This window comes from Marmota monax, unplaced genomic scaffold (assembly GCF_021218885.2).
Source record: "Marmota monax isolate L192 unplaced genomic scaffold, Marmota_monax_Labrador192_F-V1.1 WCK01_AAM20220418_F8-fsc00269, whole genome shotgun sequence".
Taxonomy (NCBI): domain Eukaryota; kingdom Metazoa; phylum Chordata; class Mammalia; order Rodentia; family Sciuridae; genus Marmota; species Marmota monax.
Genome location: NW_026694072.1, coordinates 341320 through 362898, shown reverse-complemented (window position 1 = coordinate 362898; position 21579 = coordinate 341320). Strand labels below are relative to the sequence as shown.

The 21579-nt window shown below is 55.4% G+C and overlaps 1 protein-coding gene across 3 annotated transcripts in view; it reads right to left on the bottom strand.

The window, feature by feature from the left end:
- Positions 1-2576: 2576 nt before the first annotated feature.
- The window catches only part of Trpv4 (transient receptor potential cation channel subfamily V member 4), a 33369-nt gene continuing 14366 nt past the window's right edge, over positions 2577-21579 (bottom strand). For all 3 annotated transcript variants that reach the window (XM_046464302.1, XM_046464303.2, XM_046464301.2), the window contains exons 3-16: positions 20891-21063; positions 16492-16644; positions 15532-15672; positions 14992-15290; positions 13340-13519; positions 11612-11770; positions 11305-11397; positions 11014-11087; positions 10092-10257; positions 9921-9987; positions 7547-7863; positions 5431-5558; positions 3730-3851; positions 2577-3255 (exon numbers count right to left, since the gene is read on the bottom strand). In XM_046464302.1, the coding sequence (XP_046320258.1) occupies positions 3098-3255; positions 3730-3851; positions 5431-5558; positions 7547-7863; positions 9921-9987; positions 10092-10257; positions 11014-11087; positions 11305-11397; positions 11612-11770; positions 13340-13519; positions 14992-15290; positions 15532-15672; positions 16492-16644; positions 20891-21063 (2230 nt within the window). In that variant the 3' untranslated portion in view covers positions 2577-3097. The remainder of the gene's footprint in view (positions 3256-3729; positions 3852-5430; positions 5559-7546; positions 7864-9920; positions 9988-10091; positions 10258-11013; positions 11088-11304; positions 11398-11611; positions 11771-13339; positions 13520-14991; positions 15291-15531; positions 15673-16491; positions 16645-20890; positions 21064-21579) is intronic.

Genomic DNA, 21579 nt, shown 5'->3' with positions numbered 1-21579 from the left:
CATGAGAGGTGATTGTTCAATGAAGACCTGGGAATCCCCGAGTCTGTCTCTCCGGATGGGATCCCTTTGTTTTTGACTCTGGTACCACTGATGGTTTCCCAGTGGTGCTTTAAACTCAGGAGGGAAAAACCCTCCTGTCAAGTACGACGCACAAGTGCTTCATCATTACTAAACACACACACGCGCACTTAATGAGAGACCTTGTTGGAGGCAGCGAGGGGCGCATTCAAAGACAAAGGGCACAGAAGACAAGCTGGCAGGGACTTGGGGAAAGGTGGCAGGTGACAGCCAGGGTCTTTGCCACAAAAGTGACTGGGCCGCCACCTGTCACCCCTCACCTCCCCAGCATGCCTGGGCTCGAATCCTGCCAGTGTCAGTTATCAGTGGGATGTCCCGGAGGGGGGTTCTCACTGCTCTGATGGGCAGGGGGAGGCAGGCATGTCCGCTAACATCCCAATAGTCACACAGGTCACATGACCAAGCGCAGATGCGGGAGACTAGGCTGTGACCCAGCGAGAGGGCAGCACCAAGGTGGGACTTTTAGGGGTGGGAATGGAAAGAGGAGTGGGGGCCTGGGGATGGGGCTCAGTGGTTGAGTGCCCTGGCTTCAATCCTTGGGACCCCTCCCCATTAAAAAAAAAAAAACCTTTATTTGAGGGCACTATTAATCTCGAGAAACATAGCTTGCTTCAAACAGGTCTTATAACTGAAAAGAAAAAGAAATTAAAATGTTTTAAACTACTCTGTTCTTCCAGAAGTTCAAAGCCAAAAGATCTTTCACTATTTAAAACAGAGATTATTTAAAGAAAATTTAAAATAAAACCCAGAAGCACCAAACCGAGACCTTGACATAATCGGGAGACATGGATAATTGGAAAAAAAAAGGTTTTTAAAATGCAATTTTGGAACAATGTGTCGCCTGAAAATATTTTGGCATATAACCAGTACCTGCCCACAATGGGAAAGGGCATTTTAAAGATCTTACTGGACTTAAATCTCAAAGACTTGAAAACTTTTAAATTCTCTTAAACAGCTATTGAGTCAGAGATAATTAAGACTAAAATTCTCTAATTTTTTTTAATTTGAAAAAGTTAACATGTGGCTAAAAGTGTATTCACAGGAAAATTCATAGCCCACATTATTTCACTGTAAAAATGCAGATTATGCACTGGAGAAGTCACTGCATCTCGGGGTTGGGAGGGCTTTTGACCCTGTGGGTAGGCCCAGGCCATAGGCCCCTAAAAAAGTGACCTATTGATGGCTCCACAATGAGCCTCAGACCTTCTTGGTGACAGTGAGGGCACCCCACCCTCTGGAGGACATTTGGAAAGAGACCACAGCAGACACTATTGGTTGGCCAGGCAATATGGGCATGCTCCTGCATCACAGAGCTCAGCCTGTCCAGGGTCACTTCCTTCCTCCATATTGCCATCTGCTTTTAGGCCAATTGCTACTTCCTGTCTGGCAATTGGGTGGAGCATGAAAGAGATGGCAAATTCTGGCCAACAATAGGAGAGGGGAGACGAGCTGAGGAACTTTAGGGGAAAGTTTCCTTCTCTATAAAAAGAGAGAAAGGAGGAGCCACTCCCCTTCTTCCTATGGATGTAATTGGATCTGGATGTGATGCCCGGATTTGGGGCACCACCTTGTGTCCCCAAGGGAAGCCAGTGTGAGGGAAATCCCGTCCCTCATCTCTAGCATCCACCTTCCAGGGAAGACCCAGGCCACCATCTTGTCTTCTGACCAACCCAGGGCAAGCGTCCAGCACCAACAACTCAGGTAGGAGAGTGTTTCCCCTTCCCAGGGGTTGAGGAAAAAGGAAACTGGAGTTCTTTTTTTGGGGGGGGGGAGGGGGAGGTAACTGACGATTGAACCCCTGAGCCCCATCCCCAGCCCTATTTTGTATTTTATTTAGAGACAGAGTCTCACTGAGTTGCTTAGGGCCTCGCTAAGTTGCTGAGGCTGGCTTTGAACTTGCGATCCTCCTGCCTCAGCCTCCTGAGTGGCTGGGATGACAGGTGTGTGCCCCAGGCCCGGCCATGATATCTCCTTTCTGACCCAGGGTCCTTCCACGCTCGTCGGACTCAGAACCCAGGGGTCCCTACCTGGATCCTTCCTGAAGCCTGACCCGAGTGAAAACCACTCGTCTGTCACCTCCAGAGCATGACCGACCACTGTCACCATTCTGGTCGGGCTCCCGGTGGTCTGGGGAGGATGGGCCAAGGGGGGGCCATCCCATTCCCCTGGCCACGGAACACTGTGCGCTGGAGGAGAGCCTGGGGCTCCGGAGGCCCCAGGCAGGGAGATGAGAGATGGGCCCTTGGCCAGGCTGGTTCCTTCCCCTGGAGCTTGGTACCTTTGTCCCTAGCTTCCCAACCACCACTCAGTCTCACCCCCATCTCTCAGGTCACCACGGCCACCACCATAACCATGGCCGGTCCAGTCCCATACCACTGATACCTAATGCCACCTGATCCCTCCAGCACGCGCAGTATCTACTCTCCTGCCTCCCTAGTGTCACCCCCAGGCCGGTCACCGTCGCCCCACGCCCACCACTGGTCCCGCCATCTCCACCATCAGTGAGTGGACGTTTATTGAGCACCGACAAATCCCAGACCCTAGAACACACCGAGGGCTCGCCCCACTCCAGGGCCCGACCCCCGCGGTAGGTGCTGGTGCGTGGAGGGTGGGGCTGGGGGCGTGGCCGGTGGGCGTGGCCGGCAGTGCACCCGCAGCCAGGTGCTGAGGCCTCAGGGTTCCGCCTGCAGGACAGGGTTGGGGGTGGGGTGGCACATGGCTTTCCTGAGAGGACAGCAATAAATAATGGAGAGGGGAACAGGTCTGCCCCTCTGGGTGGAGGTGACTCCATGGGAGTGAGACAGGCGGCCAGGAGCCCGTCCCCAGGGGCAGGTGGAGCCGGGGCAGGAGCCTGGGGACCAGAGGGTCCTGGGGCCTCCCGGCATCTCCATCAGCCCTCGCCTCTAGGAGTCACGGGAGGGTGTGGGGACACCTGGGAGGAGCTGAAATGCAGGTGGACAAGGCAGGTGAAGGGCGGGATCGGGCTGCAGGCGGGAGACCCCAACCCCGCCCGCGGCCCCTAGAGGGGGGCATCGTCAGTCCTCCACTTGGGGGGATAACTCTGCTGGTGGCTGTCGCAGCTGGGGTTCCCCAGGTTGTCCAGAGGCACCACCACCTCATCCGGGCTGGAATTCTTGTTCAGCTCCACCACGCGGGGCACCACCGAGGACCAGCGATCTAGGCAGGAGGCACAGCGGGGGAGCGGGGTGAGCTCGGTGGGGCTCGGCACGTGTATTGAGCACCTACGTGAACTGGGCGCTCCCGATCTCATGGGGGGGATTATTATGCCCATCTCATAGGAGGTAGAAACTGAGGCTCAGAGAGGTCAAGGCTGTGACGGAGGATTGCACAGGAATGCAAAGAGGAACCAGGCTCCAAGTCCAGGTCAGAACGCCAAGTGCCCAAACTCCAGGTTTAGTGGAAAACAAGGGTTCTCCACCCTGGGGCGGGCCCAGGGGCTAATCCTGCCTCCCAGGCCAGTTTGCATCTGGGTGCAGGGAGGGCCAGGATGAAGCCACAAAGACGGGGTGCCCCAGGCATCCACATCCCACAGCCCCATCCTGTAGACCCTGAGTCCAAGCTGGGGACTGGGCCCTCTGGGCACACAGGTGACAAGCCTGGGCGGCCCCTCGGCTCCCCGGCCTTGCTCACCCCTCCGGAGGCGGCCCACGGTGTGCGAGAAGCCGTAGTACTGGTAGGTCTCGCTCTTGCCTGGATCCTCATTGATGATGCCCAAGTTCTGGTTCCAATGAGACCAGTTCACCTCGTCCACCCTGGTGGGGCCGAAGAAGAGGGTTTGGGAGACCCCGCCCCAGACTTCGCAGCACGCCCTCCTCCAGTTTTTCCTACTGTGGTCAAACACATACCGAACTGGGTCTAATCATGTTAAGCGCACAGTTCGGCACATTCCCGATGCTGTGGCACCAGCACTCCTACCTACTTCCAAAACCTTCCCATTGCTCTACACAGAAGCTCTCTGCCTAGTCAGCAGTAACTCCCCGTGACCCCTTCCGAAGCCCCTGGCAGCCCCGGGTCTGCTGAGCGGCCGCTGCCCCCGACCCCAGCACCCTGCATTCGCTCTCTGGTTTGCCCCAGTTCCCAGCTCTCTCTGTGGCCTCTGCTGAGCATGCGCACGGGCCCTGGGCGGGGCCTTCCTACCTAATCTGCTTTCTATTTTACGGTGTTTGCCTCCTCTGGAAGCTTCGTACAAGTGCCATCATACAACCTGTGGTCTTTTGTGTCTGGCCTCTTTATCTGGCATTATGTTTTCCAGACACATTCATGCTGTAGCAGGTATTTGAACTTCATTCTTTTTGAAGGCCAAATAATATTCCAGTGTGTGGACATACCACATTTTGTTCATTCATTCATTCATTCATTCATAGATAGACATGCTGCTTGATATTTTCACTTATTGGAAAACTCTGGTAAAGTCAGATTATAACCTCTTGGGTCAAATTAACCCAATATAATTTTGGGTTTTTTTTTTTTAACATCATTTTTAAAATCATTTCTCATACAATCTCTATTTTTTTTTTTTTTGAGCAACTGCCACATGTCAGAACTTGGCAAAGAAGATGCATTTCTGGTTCCTCTTGTTTTACCGATGAGGAACTGGAGGCAGTTTGGGCGGCTTCTGCAAGGTCACAAAGCTGGTAAGTTAAAGGGTCAGGATTTGAACTTTGGGTTCAGCGTCAGCAGAACTGAGCAGCTGACTTAGGAGGTAGTTGCCTTTGTCCCCATATCACAGATGAGGAAACTGACTCTGCCTGATTCCAAATGTCACCCTTATCTTCTCTGCTGTCCATCACCAAGGAATGAGTCATTTTAGAAGAAAATACCATGGGGGGAGGGCGGGGCTCCCCGAGGAAGCCGGCATTCTCCATCACCTGAAGTAGGGAGTCGCTCTCCACGTGGATGGGGTGAGGTCCCAAGCCCTGGAGGATGCCCACTCCTGGGTTTCCCCACTAAGCCCTGGCGCTGAAGTCCCCCTGGTTGTTTGTGGATGGGGGACGATGCCCTGAGGTGAGATGAGGCCGGGTCTCTGCTGTCCTGTCCCCACGAGGGTCAGAGGTGCCGTCGGCATCCAGACCATGCCGCGGTGTCTGATGCTGACCAGCACCTCTCACAGGCTGCACAGCTGGCCAGGGAGGTGGCACCATCACGGTCCCCAATCCACAGATAAGAATCTGAGGCCAAGGGAAGCCAACCAGTTTGCCCAAGTTCACGGAGTGGGACCCTCGGTGGGCGCTGAGCAGGGCCTCTGTGGCTCCGGAGGTCTCAATGGAGAAAGAGGCTGCGGGAGCCTCGACCTCCCAGGACCACTGGGCTCTCCCGCCCACGCCGCCTCACCTGAAGCACCACCTGCGGTCCGGAGTGCCATCCGAGCTCTTGCCCACGGTCACCATCTCCCCGGAGCGGAAGGCTTTCCTCAGGAACACGGGGAAGGAGCGCTCGATGTCCAGGATGGTGGTGGCCCACTGCAGAGAGGGAGGCGGGGGCGGGATGTAGGGGAGCCAGCCAGCCGCACCCACTGCCCTAAAGGCAGAAAAGGGGGTGACAGGCCAGGGTGGGCAGAGAACTAAGCCTTCCAGTTCCTACTGTCCCTAGGAAGGAGCTTTGTAAACTCAAACACCCAAAGTGGCCGGGGCACAGTGGCGCATGTCTGTCATCCCAGCGGCTGGGGAGGCTGAAGCAGGAGGATCGCCAATTTAAAGCCAGCCTCAGCAACAGCGAGGCCTTAAGCCACTCAGTGAGACCCTGTCTCTAAATAAAGACAAAATAGGGCTGGGGATGGGGCTCCGTGGTCGAGTGCCCCTGGGTTCCATCCCCAGTACCCCCCTCCACCCGGCAACCCAATACCCAGCTCAGGTAGGAAGGCCCCGCCCGGGGCCCGTGCGCATGCTCAGCAGAGGCCACAGGGAGGGCTGGGAGCTGGGGCAAACCAGAGAGCGAATGCAGGGTGCTGGGGTCGGGGGCAGCGGCCGCTCAGCAGACCCAGGGCTGCCAGGCAGGAAGGCGGCCAGCCCCGCAGGGCTGCCCACTGTTCACAGAGGGACAGAACGTTTTGAATTTTTATATGGAGTCTCTTCATTTTTAAAATGTTGCATTCACCTTTTTTGAATTTGGAAAAAATGAATCTTGGGTGGTTGGATCCAGTTCCCATCTCGTGGGTTACACTCGGCGGGGAAACTGAGGCCCAGTGGAGTTCATGGTGGGGTCAAAGTTCCGGGGTGAGCCCCACCACGTCCCCTAACACTCAGACCCAAGAGGACGGACGACCTTGGTCTTTGCTTCTTTTTTAGTTTTTTTGGTACTAGGGATGGAAGCCCGGACACCTGACCACTGGGCCACATCCCCAGGCCCTTTGATTTATTTTTAAATTTTGAGACAGGGTCTCCCTAAGTTGCTGAAACTGGCCTCGAACTTGTGATTCCCCTTCCTCAGCTGGAATCACAGCCAGCTGCTGACCGTGGTTTTAAAAAAAATTTTTTTTAACACCTTTATTTTATTTATTTATTTTTATGTGGTGCCGAGGATCAAACCCAGGGCCTCACACATGCTACGTGAGCGCTCTACCACTGAGCCCCAGCCCCAGGCCCTGACCATGGTCCTTGAAGCCCTGAGTCAATGTGAATGTGGGTGCTCTGGGGCTTTGGGTTTTTTTTTTTTTATTTTTTATTTTAGGGTTAGGTGAATTCATGAGGATGGGACCCCTCTGATGGCATTAGTAGCTCTTTACGGAGAGACCTCAACTTGCATGCTTGCTCTATCTTGCCACGTGGTGACCTCCACCATGTCATGACCCAGCAGGAAGGCCCTCAACAGGCACAGCCATGCTCTTGGACTTGCCAGACTCCAGAGCTGTGAGCCAAATTTAATTCTATTCTTTATAAATTACCCGGTCTCAAGTATTTTGCTATAGCAACAGAAAAAAGGACTAAAAGACTCTGAGAATTTCCTATGCAACAGAGATCACTCAGCCATGCTGGATGGAGACAATTGGGACCTGAGAGCCACACGATGTAGATCTCCAACCACAGCTTCAGACAAGAAGTCCCCTTAAAATTCACTAGGTTACCAGAAGTGGTGGCCCATGCCTGTCATCCCAGTGGCTCAGGAGGCTGAGGCAGGAGGATGGCGAGTTCAAAGCCAACCTCAGCAATGGCGAGGCGCTAAGCAGCTCAGTGAGACCCTGTCTCTAAATAAAATGCAAAATAGGGCTGGGGATGGGGCTCAGTGGTGGAGTGCCCTGAGTTCAATCTGGGTAGCCTCCCCCAAAAAAGAAATTCTCTAGGTGGCCCTAGGAAGTGGGCAGTGGCCTTTGCTGCCCATTTTACAGGCAGTGAAACAGGTGGAAGGAGATGCCAAGGCCCCCCAGAGAGGGAGGCTGGGGAATCCTGTCTCCCCAGCTCCCCACCTGGGAAGGAAGGGTGGCTGGGGGCAGGGCAGGGTCCAGGGGCCTCACCTGCAGCTTCCAGATGTGCTTGCTCTCCTTGGAGACCTGGCCCACCGTCTCCCCCATGAGGGCGATAAGCATGTTCAGCAGCAGCACGAAGGTGAGGATGATGTAGGTGACGAGCAGGATGATGAAGACCACGGGGTACTTGGTGCTGCTCAGCATCTCCAGGTCGCCCATGCCGATGGTCAGCTTGAAGAGGTCCAGGAGGAAGGTGCTGAAGGTCTCGCTGTCGCGGCACGACGGGTACGTGGGCACCGTGCAGTTGGTCTGGTCCTCGTCGCACACCTTCATGTTGGCACACGGGTTCAGGAGGGAGACCAGAGCTGCAGGGGGGAACAGGGGTGGCCTCTGTTGAGTGGGAGGGAGGGAGTCAAGGCCAGAGCGCAGCCCCAGGTCACCCAGAGGGTTAGCCAAGCCAGCAGTCAGCTGGGCCCGCAAGGCTGCAAAGCCTCTGTCCTTTCCACAGACCCCCTTATAAGGACAAAGCTTTTAGGATCTAGGCCAGGGCTTCTTCACCAGGGGCAGTCTCCTCCCCAGGGACATTGGACAATGTCTAGAGACACGGCTGGTTGCTGCAGCCGGGAGAGGGGGTGCTCCTGGCATCTAGTGGACAGAGGCCAGAGGTGCTCTTGAACACCCACAGGGAACAGTTCAGCTCCTCACGACAGGATCGTGTCTGGCCCAAGAAATGCCAATGTAGCCTGTCACTCATTGGGTCTTGGATTCACTCCGAGGGGCACACTGTCCCTCCACACCAACCCAGGTGCAGATCCACGGTGTCACAATCCTTGCTCAACAAAGCTCAGCAGCAACAAGCTGACCCTAAACCAGCCAGGGCAGGGGTTCCAATTCATATGCTAATGTTATTTAATTGTACCATTAAAACTTATGTTGAGAAGGATTCTGAGTCCCGGTCTAAGATGCATCAGAAAAATGACTCTGTGATCCATTAGCAATGTCTGCCATGGGCACAAAAATGGGAAGCAGTAGTACATGGGCATCGTTTGTGTCATGTCGGCCTCAGACTTGGGATCCAGTGACCCTAGACAGAAGCAGCCTCGGGACCTAGCTGATCACTAAACTGCTGCTTTAGCCTCCATTGCTTCTGCCTCCTTTTCTATAATTAGGACTTCAGTGGGTCTGGACCCCCAACCTGCTGCTGAACATTGACACGGTTAGTTCTTCCTGGCCCTTCTCTGTCCCAACCTCCACAGCCAGGACTGTCCAGCTCTGCTTTCCCCAAATAATCCACACAGAGCTTCAGGACCATCTGGGATAAAATGTCTCCACCATCAGGTGCCTGCTGCCAAGCAGGTCCCCCCACGAAGCTGCTCAGAATTTAGTGTAGCCTGGTCCAGCCTGAGTTGGCCACTCCCCATTGGATATGGGGCATTGAGAGCAGATCAGCCACTTCTCGGGGACCAGTCCAATGACTCGGTCAGTTTCCCCATCCTCAGCCCCTCCTGCATGGCCTATGCCAGTGAAGTCCCAGTGTGCCTCAGTTGGGCATGATGACATCACCGAGAGGCACACTAAAGGAAGCTGATACTGGACTTGTATCCACGCCCCTTCAGTGTGGCCTATGGCCCCCCCATCAACAACTGGAGTCTAGCCAGGTACAGTGTAATCCCAGCAGTTTGGGAGGCTGAAACAGGAGGATCACAAGTTTGAGGCCAGTCTCAGCAATTTAGCAGGACCCTGTCTCAAAATAAAAATATTTTTAAAAGGGCTGCGGCTGTGACTCAGTGGTAAAGGGCCTCTGGGCTCCATTCCCAGTACTGAAAAGTAAAGTGGAGTCTGTTTCTCCACCTCCTGACTCAGAGCTGACCTTGGACTTGCTTAACACAGTGAGGCAGCCGGGATGCCAAGCCAGGCACTGGCCTTGAACACTTCTGCTCACTTTCTTGGGCCCTGAGACCACCCCCATCAACAAGCCCACCCTGGCTGGAAGATGAGTGACCATGTGGAAAAGAAACAGGCCCCACCACCAAGCCCACCCGGCTACCCCTGTCTGTCGGCAGCCAGCCTTCCAGCCTTCCACAGACGCAGGGGCCCCCGAGACCGGCCAACCCGGCCCCAGTCAGCACCACCACCCAGCTGACCCACAGACTCAGGAGCAGATGGCTGTCGTTGGAAGCCACTACATTTCGTGTGTCTCCCGTTTTATCACTAGCTTTTGAAGTTGGTCAAATTATCTAACCTTCCCGAGCCTCAGTTTCCTTATCTGTGAAATGGGAGAATAAGGACAGCGGTCTCACAGGCTTGTCGGGAGGACGGGACTCGGCCCCGGGGCCAGCGCACAGTGAGAACTCGACCAGCCCGTGATGGCTGCCTTTCTAGGCCCTGGCCACCCGCTCCCCCCAGGGTTCCCAGAACTCACCTGAAGCGTAGCCGATCATGAAGAGCAAGTAGACCAGCAGGAAGCGGAACAGGTCTTTGAAGAGGATCTAAAGCACCCCCCCGGGGGATCACGGAGGCAAAGAGGAGACAATGGTTTCTTGATCTGTGGGCACCTGAGACACCCAAGCCCAGGGGACCCTCCACCCCATACCTTCTGGATCATGATGCTGTAGGTCCCCGTCAGCTTCAGCCCCCGGGTGAAGTACAGGGCATTCATCCAGCCCAGGACCAGGGCAAAGACCATCACAGCCAGGTAGGCCTCGATCCCCGCCAGGTAGAGGGCTGCGGACACGATCACCAGCACAGAGTAGATGAAGCTACAGAGACCATGAGGGGGCCAGAGGGAGTGGGAACAGTGAGGCCCTGGAGGGGAAGATGTATCTCCCAGCCCTCCAGTGTACCAGGACATCCCAATGTCATCTAGAGCCTCAAAAGAAAAGCAGAATGGATTAGCCGGGTTCCCCAATGTTGAATGCTCTGATAACAAAACATTAGTTAATTAGCAATGAATCGTATGTCTCTTGCCCCCGAGGCCCTAAGAGATCCCAAAGGGATGACTTTGGAATTGCTAGAGAAAGATTCGGTGGTGTTCAGTGGAGACTTTTGTGGCCGAGTGGATTTCACTGTCCTGTAGCTCTGGGGGGGGGGGGGGAAGACTAGCAGAGCTGCAGCAACCCTCAAATCCTGTGCCCTATGCAGACATCACTAATCAATCACAGCTCTCTTTCCCACTAAACCCAGACAGTTTCACACCCCTTCTGAGACCCAGCACTCCAGGAAGACATTAGCAATCCATCACTGGCAAAAGAGGCCAAAATTTTTCTATAATTTTGGTACATATGGTCACCCCTTAGGAACTACCTTCAGATTCCAATCTGTGAATGGTACTGAGTCACTGGCAGTATTTCTTTAACCAGAAGACTCCACCGCCTGACGTTGCTTTGTCCAGTTTGGATTAGTGCTGCCCAGCTGAATGAATTCCCTCCTAATAGGGTTACCTCTTCCCCCAGTCTGGATGGCCCCTCAGCCCAACCCCGCCATCCCCACCCAGATGCTGTCCTCCCGGGACTCACTAGAGCAGCTGGAAGGAGCCATCGATGAAGAGAGAATTCACGCCAGGACATTTCTTCATGAACAAGTCTTTGATCTGAAAGAGGTGAGGGAGGGGGCCCGCGGCAGGTGGATCAGGGAAAAAGGTTGAGGACGGGAGAGAGGGAGGGACAGAAGAGAGGGAGGCGGAGCATGTGACAGAGAAGGGACATGGGCTCTTGGCTGCAGAAGAGAACGTGGAATTGGAGAAGGAGTGGGAGAGGAGCAGGAGGAGGAGGCTGGGTGGGCTGGTGGCACGGGGACCAAGCACTCACGTTGGTGAAGAAGAACAGGACCCCGGTGAAGAGTGTGATGACCTCTCCTGCCAGTCTCAGGTAGTCCATGGTGGTGCGGTAAGGGTAGGGTGGCTGGAGAGCAGGGCACAGGGTCCTCACCCACCCTCCGCCTGGATCCTGCGCCACCTCCTCTCTCCATCTTCCCACAGGTCTCCCATCTCAGAGCCACCCATGTAGGGGCACCTCCTCTGCCTCTTGCTAACCTTCCCCAGGTCCTTCCCCCAGGGAACCCAGATGGCTGGAGCCGCAGCCCCGCCCCCGCTCTGCCTGACTCCCGAGCACTCACAGTGCCCTCTAGTGGCTGGTAGTAGGCAGTGAGGGTAAAGATGACCATGGCACACAGGTAGGAGACCACGTTGATGTAGAAGGAGACAGCCCCGAATTTGCGCCACTTGTCCCGCAGCAGTTCATTGATGGGTTCCACGGCCAGCATCTCATGGCGGTTCTGTGAGAGGCAAGAGGGTCGTGGCCACCTTCTGAGGCGGGGAATCCACACGGGCTGACGCCAGTATGCCCTCCTCCACCCTCGGCCCCAGAGCACTTCCCCTCCCCTCCCATTCTTCAGCTCTGCTCAGGATCTGGGCGCAACTGGACAGGTCTTCAGAATCCACCCCAGACTCCTGGGCTCAGAATTCAAGGCTCTGCCCACTCCTGCCTCAACTTACCCTTCCCACCCCAGTCTATAGACCAGAGCTGGAAAGCGCCTTAAAGAACATGCATCCTGGCTGGGCAGAGTGAGGCACCCCTGCAATCCCAGTGACCTCGGGAGGCCAAGGCTAGAGGTTGCAAATTCGAAGTCGGCCTCAGCAACTTAGCCCTAAGCTACTTAGCGAGACCCTGTCTCAAAACAAAAAATAAAAAAAGGACTGAGGATGTGGCTCAGCAATAGAGTGGCCCTGGGTTCAACCCCCAGTACCAAAAAAAGAAAAAAAAAAAAAAAGAGCAACTATCTTCAAATTTTAATCTGTGAATGGTATAATGAGTCACTGGCAGCAAAAATCCCGTCTGCAGCTTGTTAAAAATCAAAGTGAAAATTCCTGGGCTCCATCCTCAGAAATTCTGATTCAGGGAGCAGGACTGGGACATTGAGCTAAATGATGCTGAGTGATTAACTCATCACAATGCTCCAATTTGCAGCCCAGGGCAGACATCAATAGTTGATCCCTGCACAATATCACTCTATGCACTTCTCTGGTAGGCACTACCCATCAATCAGAGTTTGCCCCAGTGATGCTAAACCTGCAAACCCCAATTTAAATCAAGTTGACCCCTAAGTTTAAGAATGAGGTCCTGCAAGGGAAGCCAAACTGAAGCCAGTAAGCCACAGGGCAGAACTGGAAGGGAGGTCATTTGTACCCATTCTCAGCTGCCCCATTTGATTATCATCCTTTCTAATGACTTGAGTTTCTTCCTAACTGTGGATTTGTGTGACAATAAAGCATTAAAGATGCAATTGTAGCATTTTCCTCATAGTTAGAGGCAGTAAACCCAAACAACCAGCAGTAGGAAAAAGGTTCATTAGAATGGGGTGCATTTGTGTTCAGCAACGATGCTGTGCGAGAATATCTAACAGCGCAGAATGATGTTCGCGAAATACTTCTAAGTGAAAGAGAAGGGCTTTCAGCACTTCATAGGACGCCCGCTAACAATAATGGCTGGCACATCATGGTTCATCTCTGCCAGGCTGTTCTAACATGAACCCATTTGGCCCTCCCCAAAACCCTATCGGATAGACATGATCCCTCTCTTCAGTTTGCAAATGAGGAAGCTGCACCTGGAGAGGTTCAGTCATTCATCCTGAGTCCCACAACCTGGAGGTGACAGAGCCAGGATCCCAACCCAGCCCCCCAGCCCCACAAGCCTTGGTTATGTGGCTAAATGCCAGACACCATTCTGGGCTCTTCGTCGGCACCAACAGACCTGCCACTCTGGGTCACAGACACCTACCCACGACTCCCAGCCACCCCCCCTGCTCCCCCTGTGGCCCAGCCCCTGCCCCTGCCCCGGCACTCACCTCGATCTTGCTGTTGTACACCAGGATCTCCAGCACGGAGGCCTCCTCTCCACACGTGTCCAGGGAAGAGAGGTCGTACAGCGAGGAATACACGGGCCCGTAGGCCCAGTCCTTGAACTTGCGGGACAGGTGCCGCGTGTCCTCGTCTGTCACCTCTCTCCGGATGATGTGCTGAAAGATCTGCACGGGGGCAGGATGTGGAGTCAGAGGGCCCAGGGGAGGGGTCCCGATGCTCAGCCCTTCGAGTCAGAAGGACCCTGAGACCAGGCACACGGAGCACCCTCCTCACCATCTTGGTTTGCAGATGAGCCAACAGGCTTGGAGAAAAGGGGCTTCCCCTGAGGCCACACACTCAGTGAGCCCAGGCTGGCCTTAAACATGGAGGTGACAGTAATGGACACCCTCCGCACGGCCTTGGAGCAGCAGCAACTCCATCTTGTTAACAGACCGATCAGAAGCACATTGATCCTATTACCACCCCTTTATTTTGGTTCACACACAGGGAAACTGAGGCATGAAGAGGGAGTGGGAATTGCCCAAGGTCACACAGTGTTGTACCAGGACAAAGCCAGAATCTAAACACAGGCCTGCTCTACTGACTCAAGACCTTGGTATAAGCCGGGCGCGGTGGTGCTCACCTGTCATCCCAGCAGCTCAGGAGGCTGAGGCAGGAGGATCTCGAGTTCAAAGCCAGCCTCAGCAAACGCAAGGAGCTAAACAACTCAGGGAGACCCTGTCTCTAAATAAAATACAAAATGGGGCTGGGGCTGGGGCTCAGTCATCCAGTGCTCCGAATTCATTCCCCAGTACCCCCCTCAAAAAAAAAACCTGGTTTAACTGTGACTTTAGTATTTTTGCTGTATTTTTAAGAGTCCCATCCCTACCATTTAGGAATACCTGATAACCTGTCCCCAGCTCCTTGTGGATGGTCTTTTTTACTGGCACAGTGACACTCACCCAGAGGGCACTCTTATTAGCCCCATTTGATAGGCAAGGAGACTGAGGCTCAGAGAGGGGCGGGGAGGTGCCTGAGGCCGCACACTGGCAAGAGGCAGATTGGGGTCTGGACCAAGTGTTCCTAACTGACTCCAGGGTACTCCAGGCTTGGCTTTCAGTCCTGACGATGGAGCTCCCCAGGGGACAATTTGGCAATGTCTGCAGGCATCTTAGGTTGTCACAAGTGTGAAGAGGGAGGGTGTGCCACCAGCATCTAGTCCGTCAAGGCCAGGATGCAGCTAAGCATCCTGCAATGCACAGGACAGCCCCACAGCAAGGAGTCCTGGAGCCAAAATGTCTGCAGCACAGAGGTCAGGGTCTTGCTGAGTTATTCAGGCTGGCCTCAAATTTGTGATCCTCCTACCTTGGCCTCTGAGTTGCTGGGATTACAGGTGCGCACCACTGCACCCAGCTCTGGGAACTCATTTTTATATCAGGGGCTTCTCCTGGCTGGTGAGAGTAGGGAGGTGAGCATCTAGTGAGGTGGAAAGAGGTGAGAGGCTCTGAGACGAACTTGAGCAGCCTGGCTGGACAGTGGGGAGCCTTAGCAGATTCTTGAGCTAAGACGTCTGTATGCTGGGGTTGGCATGATGACTGCCGGTCACACCCCGTCTCTGTGTGTGTGTGTAGAGGGTAAAGAGTCAGCTCCCACTCACCCCAATCTTGCCCGTCTTGGCAGCCATCATGAGGGGCGACAGGCCATCGTTGTTGAGCACGGCCTCCAGGTTGCTGTCAGGGAAGAGGCGGGCACACTTGAGCAGCAGCAGGTCGTACATCTTGGTGACAAACTTGGTGTTCTCGCGGGTGTTGTCAGCGATGGCCACGAGCGCGTGCAGCACGGTGTTGCCCCGCGAGTCCTGCCGCCGCATGTCGGCCTTCTTGTGCGGGTTCTCGGTCAGGTAGTTGACGATGTGAGGCTGGTTGGTGCAGGCAGCCAGGGACAGGGGCAGCTCCCCTGCAGGCCAGGACACACGGTCAGGGAGAGGAGCCCGGCGCGGAATCCTGCCTGCAGACACTTGGGTGACAGGACCCCCGGGCGCAGATGGACACAGCGCCTACAGTCACGTGACCGTGACCCTGGGCCCCTGTGCGCTTTCCTGGGGGATGCTAGGGAAGTGGGTGTGGCTACTGGGGGCGTGGCCACAGGGTTTGGAGGCTGCAGGGGATTGGATGGTGGAACTCCCTATGGGACTCACCGAAATAGAAGTAGCCGCCCTCGTCCTTGGGCTGGAAGAAGCGGCCTCGGGCCTGCGCATGCACATCGGCTCCCTGGGCAACGAGGAGCTCCACATAGTGTTTGCAGCGACGCTCGATGGCAATGTGCAGGGCGGTCTGGCCTGGGGAAGGGGTGACAGTCATCCGGGGCTCCAGCAAGGCGGAGGCCCCAGCAGGCCTGCTGGGGGTATAGAGTGGGGGACGCAGGCCAGAGTCCCGGTCAGCCACCAGCGCCTCAGACGTCCCCCGGGTGTGGAATTTTGTGTGCACGAAGCCCCAGATCTGCATTAGAGCAGGATTTTTAAAAAATATTTTTTAGATATTGATGGACCTTTATTTTATTCATTTATTTATATGCGGTGCTGAGACTCGAACCCAGTGCCTCACACATGCTAGGCAAGCGCTCTACCCCTGAGCTACAACCCCAGCCCATTGTGACAGAATTTTAAATTCCAAAGAGGCCCAACTTGTGGGATCCCCAGGTCTAGAACTTTCCAGGCGCGCATGCTGCTTTCATCCAAGAGGAAGGGCCTCACTGAATTTTGGGCTTGGGATATCAAATCCCCGGACTTGGAATCTTAATGCCCAGGATCCTGAAGGCCAGCTTCCATTCACAGCTCCGAGTTGAGATCCGTGGACAGGTGTGGCCTTGCCTCTCGGAGCCGCTGGTCACCGACTCCTCCCGCAGAGCCGGGGAGGTCAGGCCCCCACACTGTGCAAGTGAGGGATCCCAGGATGGCGAGGCGCCCTGAAGCCCAGTCTCGGGGTCTTGGATTTTGCCACAAAGACCATCAGAGTGAAGGGTTGGGACAGGTCCCCGTGGGTTCAGTCCCTGACTCAACAGGCAGCTCCAGGGCACAGTGCAGCCACTTGAGACCCAACAGCCCTCCGAGGGGTCCGATCGGGTGCCCGGCCGTCACCCCTGTCCCCCGCCCCCGCACCTCGGTAGTAGATGTCCCTGAAGGGCGAGTTGATGAACTCCCGCATGTTGCCCGTGCGCTCGGCGATGTCCAGGAGCACCGGGATCGTGTCGTTGCGGCCACTGCTGAGGTTCAGCAGGGCCTTGGGCAGGCACGTCTTCCCCGTGGACGGCTCTGGGGAGAGAGTACAGGTGAGGGCCTCAGCCCGGGCCCTGAACGCTGGGCAGCGGGCGGCGCTCACAGGCCCCTACCCTGAGACTATTCCCCGCCCATCTGCTGGGGACACAGCGCTATCTGCCCATCGCTGGCATCAAATCTCATGCAAATGGAAATGCTTTGAAATGTAGGAGGCCACAGTCATATTTGTGGGGATTTTTTAAAGGGTTTTGTAATCAAATCAATAGGAATGCAGGCTGGGGGTGCGGCTGCCCGGTACAGCACTGGCCTAATGTGCACCCCTGGGTTCCAACCCCAGCCCTGAGGGTAAGTGTCACCATATGTTTTTACCGCAGGACTTCTCAGAGCCTTTATTATGCTAATGGAGACTATGCACCTGTGAAAGCAAGCGCGTCAGACAGCCTTGCCCACCTTCTGGAACACAGAATCCTTTTCCCATTAAGTTTTTGTTTTTGTTTGGGGGGTTTGCTTGTTTGTTTGGGTACTGAGGATTGAGCTCAGGGGCGCTTAACCACTGAGCCGCATCCCCAGCCCTTTTTTGTATTTTATTTAGAGACAGGGCCTCACTGAGTTGCTGAGGCCGGCTTTGAACTCGCGATCCTCCTGCCTCAGCCTCCTGAGCCACAGGGACCAGCCTCCCATGAAGTGTTTACACTAGTGCTTCCCCAGAGGAGCTGAGGGATATGGGGTCCCCAGAGTGTGGAGTGGATGCACAGGGGATGTGAAACTGCCCGCCGAGGAGCGGGAGCGCTTCTTGGGCTTCCGTGGATGCAGCAGGAAACTGACAGCCTCCTCCAGTCTCCGCTTGGTGCCACGGGTCCTTAACGCCTCTCCCTCCGATTCTATGTCCCTGAGGCCAGTTTCTTTCCCTTTTATGTTTACAGAGATTGATTTATATCTCAAAAGAATGTATCCACGAAAAGAGAACCCTGCACATTAGGCCCCAGGGCAGAGCCGGGCTGGGGGCACAGGAATGCCCCAAGCACAGGGGACACGGGTGTGGGTTGAGGGGACCATTCTGCAGCCAGACACCTCAGGATTTGTGACAAGACACTGGTGTGAACCTTCCTCCGCTTAGTTTCCTTTGTAGTTAAATTGAGGCTGGGAAAGGAAATTGATGAGCTCATCAATACGCATCGATTAGCTCAGTACCAGGCAGATAGGATCCCTCGATGACGTGACTGTCCTGGTTAGTCCCCCAAGGGAGGGACTTTAGATGCCAGGAAGCCTTGTGCAGACCCCAATTGCCGCCCCAGCACCCCCCCAGGAGCCTCAGCTGCTCCCCATCGAGCCCAGCCCCCAGCCCAGAGGCAACACCAAGTAACTATTTCTCAATGAACAACTAACTGTAGTTGAGGAGCCGCCCCCAAAGCTGGCCAAGGCTCTTGGGGACTCTGTGCAGACACAGACACCCCCACACACAGCACAGTTCAGGCCTTGGGGCATCAGCCCACTTTATCAGCAAGGGATGGTACCCCCACCCAGTCCAAAACTGTGATGTCATCTTAATCTCTGCCCTCCCGTCTCTCCTCCGTCTCTCACATGCCCAAGACCCCTCCCTGGTTGTCCCCCAGTCCCTCCGTCCTTCCTTCATCCACTCTCCACATGACAGCTGCAGTGGTCACCTCAGAGGTATAACTGATCACAGCGAGCCACAGGGCCTTTGAACATGCTCTCCCTGCACCGTCTCCCCGATCTGAAGCACTCCCTGCTCTTCTTCTCACCTGGTTAGTACAACTCATTCACATAGATCAAGTGTCACCTCCTCCAGGAAACTCTAGTTCAAGCCCTCCCATACAGCCTCTTGTTGACACCCTTTACAGTTTGTAATGGTGTGTTTATTTCTGTGGTTGCCTGGCCCATGCCAGTCTCCCCTAGGAGTCTGGGAGCAACTCAAAGGCAGGGTCACATGTGCCTCAGTGTCAGCTCATCACTGCTGGTCCCAACCTAGCACCATGCCTGATGCTTCACGGGTACCCAAGGGCCATTGGCTGAGTTAATAAACATCCAATGAAGGCAGGAAGCTGAGCGCGCCACATAGCCAAACCACAGGTGGCCCAAGTGGAACTAGACCCTGGATTTGGGCTTGTGCCCTCAAACACAGGCTAGAGTGGGGGCGGGGGGCAGCCAGCCTGGGAGTCCTGGGCTGAGAGGCAGGAGCAGGACGTGCAGTTCCAGGGTCCGACCACCAGATGGCGACGTGGTTCTGCCCGGGGTGGGGGTGGGGCGCAGCAGCTGGAGCCGCGGCCAAAATTGGGAATGGCCAATGGGAGCTTGTGAAGTGCGCAGGGGTGGGAGTGGGGGTGGTCTCAGCCTCCCCTGGAAACGAGATGAGCTCATCCGCCTCCAGCCAGAAAAACATGCAGGGACAGCCAGGTTCTGTGGAGCCTGAGGTTTACACAACCCGGGGGCCTGTTTACCAAAATGGGCTGGCCATCATAAATACCCCACAGCCCAGGACCTCAGACGGCGCCTTGGCAAGCAAGGGCCCTGCACCTCATTAGCAGCGTGGGCCCCGAGTCAGTCTCCCCTCCCCCAGCACACAGGGACCTCTGCAACTGCAGGTCCCTGTCCCCCAAGCCCAGCAAGTGCCCCACCCGAGCTCCTGCACCCACCCACCTGCCTGGGGTTTCAGGACCACCAGAGATGCCCCCCAGCCCCGGAGGCCTGGCCAAGTCCAGCTGGTGGGGCGGTGCCATTGGAAGCATCCATCTCTCAGGACCCACCCTGCCCTACAGTCCGCCCCACCCCCACTCTGCCAGACCAGTGCAGTAGACTGAGGGTGGGGGTGGGGTGGGGTGGCATTTACCTCCAAGGAGATTGCTCACCCTGCCACCGAGATCGTCTGCGGGAGAGAAGGACCCTTAGCCCCGCAGACTCCAAGCTTGTGCCCCCAGTCAAGGGCACCTTGGCTAGCCCAGCAGCAAGGACGAATACCTTTTAGATCAGTCCAGAAATTCTCTACTGATGGCCACAAAGACATTGTGTTGGATTGTTTTCGGGTTAAGCATCAAATTGAGCCAGGCCTGGAGGCTGAGGCAGGAGGATCGTGAGTTCAGAGCCAGCCTCAGCAAAAGTGAGGCGCTAAGCAACTCAGTGAGACCCTGTCTCTAAATAAAATACAAATAGGGCTGGGGATGGGGCTCAGTGATTGAGTGCCCCTGGGTTCAATCCCTGGTACCCTATCCCCCCCACCCCCCCAAAAAAGAATCAAATTGATAAATGTCTATGTGGAAAATGAACCATAGGCTCTAGCCCCCCCTTTTTTATGTTGTTGTTTGGTTTTGGGTTTGGTCTTGCACATGCTAGGCAAGCACTCTACCACCGAGCTACATCCCCCAGCACTTCTTAAAATTCTGTTTCGAGACAAGGTCTTGCAAAATCACTGAGGCTAGCCTCCAACTTGTGATCCTCCTGCCTTAGCCTCCTGAGTAGCTGGGATCACAGGCATGCACCACCATGTCCAGTGGTCACCCTGGTCTGCCACTTATTATGCTTAAAGTATCTGAAGTCTTCAAATATGTCCTCTTTTGACCTTCCAGAAGCTTCCTTAGACCTAAGCCACAGACCACTCATGGCCAGCCTTTCTGAGACGGTCCCTTCTGTATGGGAAGTGCCACAATTTTGACATTTTGTACTGGTTTGTGGGATCATCTGGCCAGTTAATTATGGCTCCTGGTAGCCAGCACATGGGGTGCAGCTGAGTTGGGTGGAGGGGCTTACAGGCCCAATTCACAGCGAAGGCCCGGGCAGTGGAGGGAGCTGGTTCCTAGACGGGGGGAGGCTGGAATCTCCGAGCTGCTAGAATAGGGAAGGGGATCTGGGGCTCGGGCCTGGGGAGGTGTCCTCCTGGGCCGGGTGGGGCAGGGGCAGAGGCACCTGTTGGCCCTGCCCAACCCTCAAAGGCCCTCTGAGAGGGAGCAGGGGCTCCAGGACTCCAGCCACCTTAGGGAGGCCACACACACCCGTGGGTCCTGGCAGTGATATTTAAACCCTGTGGGTAGACGCCGCTGCACTCACCCTTTCCAAAGTAAGGACTGACCGAGTGCATGAGTGGAGGTAGCCAAGGCCCAGAGAGGGTAAGTAACACAGCAAAGGGCACACAGGAACAGACTTGCTGCCCCGTGCTCTTCAGGAGTACAGAGGAGAGGCAGAGAGAGAGGGGAAAGGAGATCCCCAAAGCCAGGCCTCCCTCCACCTCTGCTGGGCCCCCCCCCACCCGTCTTCTCCCGTGGGTGCTCACCCCGGAACTCCTCATCCGTCAGGCGCTTCTTGTGGGTCAGCAGGAAGGGGAGCAGCCCGTCCAGATCCGCGGTGGAGCCCCGGGACACGATGTCGAAGAGGATGGGCCGGTTGAAGACTTTAAGGATCGGGGGCGGCTGGGGGGCAGGAGCTTTGGGGCTCTGCGGCTGCTTCCTGAAGGAGACGGGAAATGATGAGAAGTGCTTCCTGGGCCTGACCCACTGCCCTGACCCCAGGAGGCCCCACTGCCCTGACCCTGGGAGATGTTCATTCAGTCATTCAACAAACACAAGTGGACACCTGTTGTGTGCTGGGTTCTGGGGGTGGTGGGAGCTGAAGTTCGAGGGACATGGAATCACCAAGGGCTGTTTTACTCAGCAAACCATAGGTAGACCTACTATGCACTGGGGAAACAGACGAGCAGAAACACACAGCCCATCTACCCACCCACCCACCCATCCATTCCCACAGCAACCCATCCATCCACACAGCTGTCACTCACTAAGACAGACAGACTGAAAGAGCGGGAACACAGGAAGACCAAACTGAACGATGATGCATCTCCTTCATTCACTCCAACACTCCTTCATTTATTCATTCAACAAACGTTTGAGACAAGGGAGGCCTTGCTCTTGCTCTTTGGTACTTAGCCGAGGGCCCACCACACAGTAAACACTCAATAACTGTTAG